At 35.1% G+C, this 13,578-nt stretch overlaps 1 protein-coding gene and 1 long non-coding RNA gene across 3 annotated transcripts; both read left to right on the top strand.

Annotated features, from left to right (window-relative positions):
- Positions 1–459: 459 nt before the first annotated feature.
- On the top strand, positions 460–1,318 carry LOC140015518 (uncharacterized). Its single transcript, XR_011822157.1, has 2 exons — positions 460–793; positions 867–1,318. It is a non-coding gene; the product is annotated as an uncharacterized lncRNA (long non-coding RNA).
- A 4,632-nt stretch (positions 1,319–5,950) lies between these two features.
- Positions 5,951–13,431, top strand: LOC113710837 (uncharacterized). Of its 2 annotated transcripts, none has more exons than XM_027233885.2 (8): positions 5,951–6,271; positions 6,524–6,592; positions 7,013–7,120; positions 7,200–7,274; positions 7,977–8,111; positions 10,721–10,862; positions 11,602–12,027; positions 13,112–13,431. In XM_027233885.2, the coding sequence occupies exons 1-7, from the start codon at positions 6,065–6,067 to the stop codon at positions 11,760–11,762; spliced, it is 897 nt and encodes a 298-aa protein (XP_027089686.1). In that variant the 5' UTR covers positions 5,951–6,064; the 3' UTR covers positions 11,763–12,027; positions 13,112–13,431. The 2 variants fall into 2 exon arrangements, with proteins under 2 accessions (XP_027089686.1, XP_027089685.1); XM_027233884.2 differs by having other exon boundaries at positions 7,001–7,120.
- The last annotated feature ends 147 nt before the right edge of the window (positions 13,432–13,578 follow it).

Genomic DNA, 13,578 nt, shown 5'->3' with positions numbered 1-13,578 from the left:
ACTGAAGCTATTATATCCTTGAAGTCAACTTTCAATCTAAATCCAATCACCCAATAACTCAATTACAAATTTCAGGAGTATAATTAGTAAATCACTCGGTTAACTCAACTTGATATTCACATAAAATTTAATCAACCCAAAAAGGAAAAATAAAAAATTATAACATAAAAAAAGGATTAATTTTTTCCACATTGTTATTGTATACACTAACGGATCTAGATACCTTCACATCATTTCAATTTAAATTTAAAGGAAAAATCCATTTTTCATCCTCAAACTTTGTGACAAAGACACATTTGGTCCCCAAATATTTCGTCAGAACACATTAAGTACATGAATTAACGATTTTTTGCCACATTTAGTCAAAAAACGGGAATTTACTCAATTTGGACGGTGAAGACCACGTGGCCATTAACAAATGTCCAAATATCGGGAAAACCAACACAAGTCCACACTTGACTCTCTCTCTAACCCACTGCTTTTCTTCTCCAAGTTTCCCCCTTTCCCACCAAGTTAATGAAGTGAAAAGCTGTTTGAGATTAGCAAAGTTAATGGAGTGATTCAACAAAGCTTTTCCAATCCAATAGACTTAATGGAGTGATCCACCATATCAAGCAACAAAACTCCATCTTCAATTCGTACTTGTCAACAAAATGAAGTCACGAATCTCAGAATCGTCGATTTTGTCAAATAGCAGTACTCGTGTGTGGGGTGTGGATTAAGACCCAAATTGGCAACTTCTTAGCGGGATAATAATCCTAGAAGGAGATTCTATGGATGTCCAAGATGGCCGGTAAGCGTAGTGTAATTTTTTGTAAGTAAAGTGTAGAAATGCCCTTACTGTAATAATATGGTTGTATTTGCAGAGGCCAATATAGATGCAAATATTTTGAATGGCTTGATGAACCAATCTGTGCAAGAGGAAGGAGCATAATACCATATTTACTGAGAAGGATAAACAGGATGGAGGAAACAATTGAAAAAGGCCGAAGAAGGGAAAAAATTATGATTTATATTATCTTGATATTGGCTATGCTACTTATGATATATGTTGCTGGGAAAAATAGGGGACATGCAAGAGAAGGAAAATTGGTACTAAGCTTGGAATGAATTACCGAAGAGGGGGCTGATGACTGTGGTTCGTTCCCTTCATGGGGCAGAATTTTGACTGAATTTGTAAACGTAGAAATAGCATGCTTTTGGATCTTGTAAATGATGGTAATGCTATTTACAGTTGTAGTCTGATTTAGAATGTTTATATGTACTACTGCCTCTCCTTTTGGTTTTGAATGGCTGTTGTATTGTGTATTGTACAAAATTTAGTAATGAAATTGCTTTGTTTTAGCAAAAAGATAGTAAGACAATTTGGACGAAATAAGAATAACACATCAAAAAGATGACTAGCACTATGTGAAGTAAAATGTTTGTATGTAACAATGACAAGCTAATCTGAAATTTATGTGACCTATTAACAAGCCAATATACACAAATTGGCATCATTTCCATTAAGTAAGAATTCAAAATAATACCAAAATGGACAACTTGTTCAAGGAATATAAACTTTCTAAAAAAGGTGATCAGTATCATAATGAAAGCATCTTGTTCAAAAAGACAAGTCTTGTTCAAAAGCATCAGCAAAAGACTAAGACTAAGACTAAGACTATTACATAAAAAATATCAGCAAAAGCAAAAGACTGCCATCAAGTTTTTGGTTTATGGCAATTTCTTTTTTCCTTTCAGCCTAGACGAAGCAACAACACTTTGTTTGGTAGCAGCCATGTCCATATGTCCAGTCCTAATCCTGAGAGGCACCTTATTCTTGTCATTTCTTGGGTGTAATGGTTGGCTATACTTCACTTGAGACTTTTTTTAACCAAAAATTTCATATAAATTAGGTGAAGATGGGACAGGCTCTTTGACACCAACATCAACAACTATTTCTGTTGGTCTAGCTGCATCCCCTTTTTTCTGCTTTTTTCCTTTCCGCAAAAGCAACAACATAAACGTACAATAAGTTAAAGAAAATTTGAAATTAAGAAAAAGTGAGACCATACAATACTTACAGGCATTGGAGCTGCCTTATCAACTGAATTCTTATCAAAAATTTGAGGAGTACATGTAACTAGCTCTTCAGCTTCAACTTCAGCTTCAGCTTCAGTATCATTGCAGTTTACAGAGGTGTCTTCAACATTTGCAATGGTATTCTGAGGAACTTGGGAGGCTGCATGGACAGCTTCAGTTACATGCTGTTCATCCTTTCTAAGTTTGCAAGATCTCACATTGTGACCTCTTTACAGACAATATTTGCATCTTATCACCACACCAACTCTGCTCATTTTCTTTTTCTGTTTTTTCTTTGCTTGTTCTATCTCATCCGTACTCCGCCTCCTTTGTTTCTTTGGTCTTCCAGCTGGTTTACTGTACAGAGGTGGTTTTGGACCTTTGAGATCAATGTTCTCCCAATTTCTTTCCCCACTCATTAGACATACACAGCCTTCATAGCATTTCAAGTATTTCTCCATTGTATACCAACTGGATACATACAACATTGGATCTTTTTTTGCTATCCATAGTGCAGAAATAGCATGGGGACAAGGAATTCCTATCAGCTTCCATCTCTTACATGAACATGTATGATCTTTGATGTTTACTGCATAATGATCACCATATGGACAGGAAACCTCATACAAGTCATCATCGGATTTGAAAGGAAAACACTGAGTGGCCTTTTCCATCATTTTTTCTATTCTCTCAACAATCCTAAGACAGTACATGCAATCTTTCCACCTCTATTGAGCTAAGTCCCTATTTTGCTGCATTCTTTGCATCATATACAATCTTAGCAATTCCAACATTTCAATGATTGGTTTCTCCCTTGCATCTAATATTTTGTTATTGAAATACTCACACATATTATTCAACAAGATATCACACTTTGGATAAATACTAAAGTAGGCTCTGCTCCATTGAGATGGAGGTTTATCATCAAACCACTTGGTTGCATGTATGTCAATTGCTGCCATTTCTTCCATTTTGCTGGCAAATTTTGTTGAAGTAGTTGCCTTTGCAGCAGCCCATAAGGCTTTTCTCAGAGTTTCTTCTTTGAATCCAGCAGATGAAAAGTTGCCATGCATGTGTTTCACACAAAACCTATGAACTGGATTTGAAAAAACATTGTCACACGCCTGAATCAGCCCCTTTTGCTTATCACTCATGATAGTCCACTTATAATCCCTTTTAATTTTCAAGTCTTCTTTGAGTAATTTGAAGAACCATGCCCAAGATTCCTTATTATCTCCCTCTGTTACAGCATATGCAATTGGATAAATGCTATTATTAGCATCTAATCCAACAGCTATCAACAGAACTCCCCCAACTGACCTTTTCAAGAATGAACCATCTATTCCAATCAAAGGCCTACATCCAACTAAGAAACCTTACTTCACTCCATTAAAACACATATACAACCTTTGGAACCTTTGTTATTGTGTTGCTGTACTTGCAGATTCATCCACAGTTTTCAATATAATGGAGTTTCCAGGGTTGGATTTCTGAATTTCATGCATGTATGCTCCTAGCTTACTATATTTGTCAATTTCACTCCCAAGAATAATCTTCATAGCCTTTCTCCTGGCCCTGTATGTTTATTTTTTGGAGAAAGAGCACTTATTATCCTTCTTTACAGTCTTTCTAAAGTGTTTCATATCTACCTTAGGATTAGTCCTAAACTCCTCAGTATACTTTTTGCCAACCCATCCAGAATTTACAAGGGGATTGTCATAGGTGAAACCACATTTGTGAGTGTTCTCAAATGTCTTGATTTGCACACTACCTTCCCCACTCAATTTTGCAGCATAAATAAGCCAGTCATACCCTTCACTTCTACACTTAGCCCTCAATCTTATTTTGTCCTGCTTCACAAATTTACATGTTCTGCCCTGTCTTACACTATAATTTGTGATAGCCAACTTGCACTCCTTTATACTACTGAACAGCATTTTTAACTCTAATTTTGGATTGTCAATATTTTTAGGGTTGAAGACTCTACATTCACTGCTGGTTTTTTCATCATCATGTTCATTCACAGTTTCAAAATCAGATTCAGAAGATGGGGCAACATCATTGTCCTCTGGCATCACCAAATTGTCATCCCTTTCAATTTCAGTTGGCTAATTTTTTTGAAAATTCTTATGGTGCTCTACACCTAACCATTCAGCATTTTTGTGTACATTGTCATGCAACTCATTATCATCACTATCAGTCATATTATAATCAGAGTCCACTGTTGAGAAGAATGATTCACTCCCTGAATCAGAATCATTATTATTGTTCCTATTAGCCTCATTGTCATTCCCTTCCCCTATACGGTTAGCATTAGGTGTATTCAAATTGTCATTACCATCAGCCCCTTCATTCTCACCAATCTGATACGGATCATAGCCTAACTGTTGAATAAAGATTTCATGGAATGAGACCTCAACATACAAAATAATTTTCCTATTTAAACCACCATTCCTCTTAATATATCCATGCAATTGTCTACTTGTTTCTACCCTTATAAAATTGCTAATTCCCAATCATAATACACTTTGTGTCCATACAAACCAGCACTTTCAGTCAATCTGTCTACTTCAAAGACACTTAAACCTATGCTTTCAACATAGTCAATGACACATGCATCTCCATCCTCATAATGTGGATGAGGAGTGTAGGATATTAACCCTCCATGGTGACACCTTAGAGTTATAAGTGTGCTGCCTTGCTCTGATAAAAAAAAAAAATGCACATATCAATAATTCAATCATTAACAGGGTATACATTAACATTAACAACAATGCACTCAATAATGCATAAATGCCATAATCACATATAAAGACCACATCTTATGGGCCCATCTTAATATCATAATCACAAATAAGGACCACATGCATTTGTCAGCTCCGACAATCAGATTAAAAATAATTAATCTTTTCAACCCAATATAACTCAAAGTAACCATAATATACCCACAATGCAAACCTCAGGGACCACATCTAAATATTATAAACACAAAAGTTAAAATTTTTTACATTTAACTCTTTATCTAAATACCCTAGAAATTTTACCGTAATTTGGGAATGCACGATCGTTGAGCTCTTTCTTCCGAACAGACATTTTCTCCACGTTTGGTGGTCTTCAATCACCGAACTGAAAAGCTCCACTCTGAGGTTGGGAAAGCTCCACTCTAAGGATGGAAATATTTCAACCAGTGGGAAAGTGGGAAAGGGGGAAACTTGGAGAAGAAAAGCAGCGGGATAGAGACAGATAGTGGACTTTAGTCAACATTTTGTGTCTGACTTGTGTTGGTTTTCCCGATATTTGGACATTTGTTAACGGCCATGTGGTTTTCACCGTCCAAAATGAGTAAATTCCTGTTTTTTGATTAAATATGGCAAAAAATCGTTAATTCATATATTCAATGTGTTCTGACGAAAAGTTTGGGGACCAAATGTGTCTTTGTCACAAAGTTTGAGGATGAAAAGTGAATTTTTCCCTAAATTTAAACACCAAACTTTGTATGTATATTATACATCTAAACTTGCAAGTGTATATACTAATAATGTATGAAAAGATTTACCCTAAAAAAGCCCTATCATTCCAAGACAAAGAACGCCCTTTAATGTTAGAATTTTTTAATATTTTTTTCTTTTTTAGTTCAATATGTTATGTGAATGTGATGGAGTTGACCGAGTGATCTCTCAATTTTATCCCTAAATTTATTATTAGATTATTTGATGGTTTGATTTAGATTGAAAATTGGGTGCATGGATATAATAGTTTCGATTTTTAAATATAAAAAATGAATTTGCTTCATTTTAAAGTTAAGCAATGAAAATAATATTTTTACAAAATATAAGCGATAAAACAAGTCATTTTTTTCCAAATGTATATATACACTGCGAATGTGTCTGCCTAAGAATCACCCAAACAAAAAAAAAAAAAGAAGGAAACGGATAACGGTTCTGGGAAATGAAAACTCAAAATCAAAACATCAAATAGCAGAAGTACAGTTAGAAGCAAAGCTATGAATCTTAGCACCACCGCCCCTACCTTTTTACGGCAACCTCACATAATCCGCCATCGCTACTCTTCTTCTTCTTCTTCTTACTTCGGCTTCAGTAAAAAGGAGAACTACAAACGGTGTCGCTTCATAGCCCTTGCTTCTTTTTCCTCTTCTTCATACTCGTTGCCGGAGCTGGAACTCCCGCTTCTTCCCTTTCCCAAGGACCAAGTAATTTACCTATCCATTTATTTTGCCTTTTTTTTTTCAAGTACTAATGCTGCTTCTTTTTCCTCAAATTACAGAGTGTTTTATGAGTTTCAATTTCTTTTTTGCTTGATTTAATTTTTCTGTGAAATTTTGGTTTTACTTGAGTGATTTTAATTTGCTACATGAGATTAGAAGGAAAGATCGAGCTGTCTTGATTTTTTTTTATTGAAGTAAGAGCTTTTAATAGGTTTGTTTTGGGTAATTATTGTACAGGTACTTGTTCCATCTGAGGCTAAGAAGCTTCATTTGCATGAAGCTAGATATCTAGCTCTACTGGAGGAGGTAATCACATTTCATCTCTCTAGTTTTTTTTCTTTTTTCTTTTCTTTTCTGGATTAAGGCTATGCCATCAGTGGTGTGTTGGATAAGGATTTTGTGAGGATTTATTTTCTACTTGCATCATGAGAAAGTCATGGAGCTTCTGTTTTTTTGCTTGCAGCGTTGATAATTGTAACTTTTAGAAATAGTTTTGGTTTGATAAATTGGGAAGTTTCAGTTTTGAGAGTATTGATGTCATCAGTAATTGAGGCTGCTTTCTTGCTCCCCTTTATGCGTTGAATCGTGCAATCTTCTTTCCAATATCTTCTGTCCTGCTCAATCGACCCGAGTTTTCATGGTCACTAAGGTTGCTGATGTAAGCAACATAATACCAGAATTTTGTTGACCAAATTCTTGCTAACTTGTATGCAGTCCTTGTTTCAGAACAAAAGCTTGTTTGTGCATTTTGTGTTGGATCCCATTGCTGTTAATGAGACACTGAGAGAAGCATCATTTGCAGCTCGGTATGGTTGCTTGGTCTCCATTGAGAAAGTAAGCCTCCATCTCTATTTGACATAGAAAAGTAAGTTCATTAATGTGCATTCTAACAAATTTTTTCCATTCCGTGCAGGTTGAGCAGCTGGATGTTGGTGCTTTAGTGTTCATAAGGGGCATAGGTCGTGTCAAGATTGTAAAATTTGCACAGGTAGTGATGATATGTGGAGCTTTTTACTGTTGATTGTGAGCTTGTATAGTTTCACTAGTTACTGATCCTTGTAATTTGTTTCATGTTTTAGTTGTCTGGTTGTCATATACTGAGTAAATCATTTCACCTTGCTTTGGTTTGTAAAACCTACAAGTCTAGCTTCATTTTGTCTCATATAAAACGGATTCAATTATGGCTTCTGGCTTTACAGAGCTCTATTGCATCCTTTGTTGCCCCTAAGTTTTAAGAATGGCTTTAAATTGAGTATATAAGAGAATGACATACTTTTCTTTTTCTGTTTTGTCCAACTTATTGTACCTTAGGACCCTGATTTAGAGCCCTCGTACTGGTTTCATCATCTTATTATTTGTCTAGAGCCTTGATCCATTTTTGCATGGCTGGCAGCACCAATACAATCTTATTTATCTAAATTGTCATAGCATATCAGAGTAAGATGCTTGATTTTTTTTTTCTTTTGCACTATTACTTTTTCTTCAATTAAAATGTTGGTCTTCCTGCATCCTGTCTTTTCCTGCCTTATTTCATGGTAACTGTGTTATTTTCTTCTTTCTCATTTTTGAGTTTCATGCTGTCTATATATACCTCTTTTTGGCTGGATTATCAAACTATTGTGAAACCATTGACAAGTAGATATTTGTTGTCATTGATATCCAGGCACATCTTACTTGAAATAAATTGCAGGAAGAACCTTTTTTGCACGGTGCTGTCGTACCAGTAAAGGATCGCATACTCCATGAAGCCACAGAGTTAAATCCAAAAGTACTTCAACTGAAAGAAGCTATTCAAAATTTGAATAGCTTGGAGATAAAATTGAAGGTGCTTTGATTCTGCTATCTATTTATTTGATTGTTTAATATGTAGTTGGCTTTTCCTTTGGATAGATGGTGCATATGGTCCTGCTGCATGGTCGTTTACTGCATTGACTTAAAAGTGAAAACAAGAAATGATAGAACTGAAAGTAAGTTCTCTGGATTGATATGCTTGGATTCATCTAAAATTCTATTTGTTCTGGTTTTGCTGATGCTTAGGAAAGATACAAGGGATAATATCAGAAACCTCCCTTGAGGTTTCTCTTAATATCACTTGGCACCCCTGAGGTTTTAGAAATATCACTTACCTCCCCTAGTAATTGTAAAACGACTATATTGACCCTCACTTGACACATAATTCACAACATATCAAATAAATGAAGTTCAAAAATTAAAAAAAAGAAAAGAAATGGAAGTCACATTCTTTTTTTTCCCTTTTCTCCATCATTCTCTCTTACTCATAGTTTTTGGATGACTATGCAATATTTTATTGTAAATTATAATAAATTAAATTTTGTTTATCTTTTACTTTTTGTGATTGTGATAAAGTGGGGTATGATTTATTTGCTCATTTTGGGTTGATTTTTATAATGATTGGTATAGTTTAATGGTTTGAGTAAAGGGTTGAGAAGATGTTGTCAAAAAATGTAAATTTATAGGAAATCGGTTTTGAGGATATAGAATTAATGCAAGTGTATTTCTTTTCAAATATCATTTTTATTTTTCAAATTTGTATTTTTATGGGGTATAGAATTGTGATGTAGTGGTACTACAAGAGATTGCTTTTGAGGTGATGGTTTTCTTGAAGTGAACAAAGTGGTTTAGGAACATTTTTATTTAGCAAGTGAAAGGGCAGTTTAGGGTTTTTAAAAATTTTGTTACACAAATAACAAAAGTAAGGGAGGTAAGTGATATTTTTAAAACTTTAGGGGTGCCAGGTGATATTAAGAGAAACCTCAGGGAGGTTTCTGATATTATCCCAAGATATAAATAACCTTTGGCTTGCGTACATCTTTGTCAAGGCAAGATGTAAATAATTTTCATGTGCTTTTATTTTTATCTACAAGGTTTCCTAGTTGTTTTTTAATATTTTTATTTTCTATTAACTTTGATTCATTACTAAGCAATAAATTATCTCCTACAAAGTCAGATATCTGTTATGCAGTTCAATTACTGGTATTGCAATGTTTAATGATATCGTACTGTTAATCTTTCATAAATTCACAGCCGGTCATGGATAAACACTAATTGACTACATATGGAAAGGAAGCTTTGGTTGCTTAAGCTCAGCTGATTCCAGCCCTTTTAACTCTAAAAGCTTTTTAGGGGCGTTTTCATTTGCTTGTGATGTGACTACTGCTTTGAGTGTTTGGAGATGAAAAAGCTGATTCTAGGAATCAGCCCTCAAAACGCATTGCAAAGCAACAGTTTCCAAATTTTTTAGCACAAAATTGTGCTTCCACTTCTTCAACAGGTTCTTAAAGAATCATGGTCATCTCAAGCAGATATGGAAAGGATGAAGCACAAGAATAGGTCATATGATGAATAGAAATATATATTGTACTTTGCTAAGCTGTACAATTCATACATGGCATGAAAGATCAATTAGATTGGCCGCATGAAGCTTATTTCATGTGATTTTAGCTTTATCCTCTTGTTGATTTGTTTTTGCACTACATTGCACATCTTGGCAGGTGGTTTACTTAACATAACGACTAGATATATTTGTTTTACTTAATTGACAGGTCCTGTGACTACAGCTTGTTTAGTTGAATATTTTCTCACAAAAATTAGTCCAAAAACTGATGCATATGTCCCCAAATATGAATCAAGAATTTGATAGGCAATTTCAAGTTTTATATTCAGTTGGAATTGGCTCCATAGCTCGTATGATGCCAAATATTTACAGTGCTGGCTTTTAAATAATTTTTGGGTCAAATGCAATTTACCATACTTTAAAAGAGGTTTACAAGGATGAGTTGTGAATTCTTCCACTAAGGCAGGCAAGGGCTTCATGGCGTGTGGAAAACATATGAACCCAGCCACAATTTCTGAACCATGAAGAACCTCTCTAAAGGTCTTCTAGGCCCCAGTCTTAACTTTTTCAGATCAAACAGAGAGCCTAGTCAATAATCAACTGCTGCTGTCTTTTATCCTTTTTGACTAATATAAAACCAGTTTTGAGGTTTACGGTATAGTCCCATGATAGATGCCTGGAACCATAGAGGTCCGCTTAACACGTGCTCACAGCGAGAGGGGATCAATTATAGAAAGAGAATCCACTTACTATTTTGTGTGGGGATTTAAAATGAAAACTGTTGTGTGCTTTTTACTGCAGAACAAAAATTTTCCTGATATAAAATTTACTCTTGGTTTCACATTCCTGAGTCTCAAGCATAGCTTTGAACAGCTAGGAGTTTGAAGATTGTTTTACTGTGCATGATAAATGATGTATTCTTTTTCCTCACGATTATTACTTTTAACATTTTGAGGCCTAATTAAGAAGGTAGAAGGTACATCCATCCAGACGAAATTGCTAATGTGGGATATATAGTTATATTAGGAATCTCAAGCCATGACGTGAATCCCTCATTCTGTTGAGCTTCTGCATCGTAGGCTCCTGAGGAGGCCTTGTTGCAGACTCAGACAGCAAACTCTTTAAACTGGGCTGAAAAGGCACCAGGGTTAGATTGTGATGAAAGTTTTGTTCCCTCCCTCGCTGAGCGCATTTCTTTTGCTGCTTATCAACCTGTTTCAGGTATAATGCCACTTATTCATGCTTTTCGATATGGTAATTTTAAGCGTTGCATTTTAAATAATGACATGTTTGAACTCACAAGTTAAGTTGATGCCCATGGGCACTAGTTAAAAGCTGCTGGGACCTTTCAATTGATACTTTTTGCTTGTGTAAATAAATCTGCCCGGTTTCTGATAACTTTGTCTAGATTACTTTAATCTTAATAAATTGAGTTAGCACTGTGTATCATTGGTTGTGACTTGAGGTCTTGTTTTTTAGCAACATTTTGATCATGTGTCCGCTAGCATGATAAAAAGAACTGCTTTATATCCAATTTGTTGCGAATAAGAAATACAAAAGGTGCACAAGTGACTTTTCACTTCAGATAAATATCTTGCTTCAGATTCTCTGCCAGATTTCAAACTCATCAACATAATGTTAGTAACTCATCAAAGTGCAGAGAAGAAGTTACCTTTACTGTAGAACTGACTGTAGGATTGTCATCAGATTGTTCACATTGCTACTGTTCTCTGCTAGAAAGGTTTTAAGTTTTCTCCGTAGTGGAGATTTTACTTAGAAATTCTTTTTCTGTTCATGTGGAGTAACTCAAGATAATACATATTGCAAAATGCTAATCTATTTGTATAACAATGCCATCAAAACTTACTGAAGGTGCATTATTTGTTTGTTATGTGTGGATACGGCTAATGAAGTGAAAAGATTTGCAGCTCAATGTTGTAAATTTTGTTTATAATTGTAGGATCAATGCAGTCAGAATTGACAAAATTGCAGGAAGAGAAGTTAAAAGCTATGGACGGCAAAGATACCCTGGAAAGATTAAGGAACTCTCTGGAATTTGTTAATAACAATATTTCTGTGGTCGCTGCCAAACTCGCTCTTCAATCCTTAAAGGGGCAGTGAGCAGGAAGTGACTAAATTCTCACTTTATGGATTGTTTGAGAAAAACAATCAAGATTCTTAGATATTGTGTAAATTGGTTTGGCACGTGAAATGACATGGTTTCAAGTCATTCTAGTGGGTACTGAAACCTAGTCGCTAAAGGCAGTTCCTGGGATATTGTACAAAAGCAGGAAATGGACCGTGTCATCCTGTAGCTGCCACAGAAGTGGGATAACAATATGCAGCGACTTCAACTGCAGATCCAAGATCTTGAGCTTTTGACATGGTAAGTCTGGACACTCATTAGCTCTGACTTAATGGAATAGTTAATCAATCATGTGTTGCAAGAATCATTAAAAGTAATTAACATCAAAATCATTTTTGTTACATAACGATTGCATTGGTTGGTTAATTTGTTATTTTGATTGTTTGTTGCATCAGTCAATCCTTTTGTGAACAATTCTTGTCAAGTGTTTTTGGCTTTTCTGCTTTAGTTTAAGCTCCTTAGAGAATGAGCTATACATTTTGCTGCCATCTGAGTTTAGCAAATAAGAAGTATTTGTAGATGATTTATTTGCCATTCTTTTGTGAACAACTCTTGTCAAGTGTTTTTGGCTTTTTCGCTTTAGACATGTTTAAACTCCTTAGAAAATGAGCTACACAATTTGCTGCCATCTGAGCATAGCAAATGAGAAGTATTTGTTGATGATTTATTTGCCACTGTGATTTGTTAGGCAAAAATCTATACCATGGTGAGATAAAGACCCCACAGTTGTACTTTGTGCAAATTTGCCTACACTCACCTTATAGTATTCTGCATACTTTAATATAGTATATCGAGAATTTGATTATCACATCTGAGCTGAAAAACTTTTCTTTCTTAGATTGCTTGTAACTAAGAATTCATGGAATAAGACTTGGAAAAAACCTGGTTTCATACCAAAAGGCCTAAAAATTTGTAGGAAAGGGTAAACCTTGGTGTTTCAACTAATTAAATACTATGAAGTCGAGTCGTATCTGTATGCTTTCACAGTAGCATGATCTTTCCCATTTGAATTTACAAGCATGAAAATATGCTGCTTGGTCATTACACATTGCTGAGAAAGTAAACGTTCATGTTCAAACTAGTAAAAGTAATGGAGTCATGTTTTCAGCAATCTCGTGTTTCTTTTGCTAGCATTCAGGTTTGGCTACTCTGTTTCGTATATGAGAAGCATTTTTTGGTTGTGATACGCTATCCCTAACCTAGGAGCTAGGGGTACTTTGTATTCCACTATTGTTTCTTCTAAAACTGGAATAATTCCATGGTGATAGCAATCATTTTGACAGAAATTGGATACTTTCCTTTCTTCTTCTTTCTTTCTTTTCAGGTCGTGGTACATAACTTCTACAGAAGCAATTAATAAACCTCAATGAACTTCGTACAAGGATGCTAAAATGTTAAATTTGTTGGATTACCTTGCTCTTTTCGTTTATCAGAACTTTGCTTGAAGTGTTCTCCATGCTCGGCTAGAGGTTATTGGAGAATCCTGCATTCAAGTTGCTCCTTTTGTACTTCATCAGCAATGTTGTTGTTTGGATATAATTGCCAGATGTTTAGTCTTTGATTCTTGGAATCCTCGTTTCTATCATGGACTAACAGAAAACTGAAGCAAAATTTGTAGTAAATTTACCATTTGAGCTTTGGATATTGGAGTTTATTGCCTTCAATCAGTCTTAAGGATTTGCCTCTTTTGACTTCAGAGATGCGGTGCTGCATTCAGTCCTGGAAGGAATTCAAGTCATTCCTTCGCTAGGATTCTCGAGAGAATTGCAATTATAGTAAATGACAAGCCAA

Source organism: Coffea arabica, chromosome 10e (assembly GCF_036785885.1).
Source record: "Coffea arabica cultivar ET-39 chromosome 10e, Coffea Arabica ET-39 HiFi, whole genome shotgun sequence".
Taxonomy (NCBI): domain Eukaryota; kingdom Viridiplantae; phylum Streptophyta; class Magnoliopsida; order Gentianales; family Rubiaceae; genus Coffea; species Coffea arabica.
Note: the sequence above shows the minus strand (reverse complement) of the source record. Positions and strands in the feature narration are given on the sequence as shown.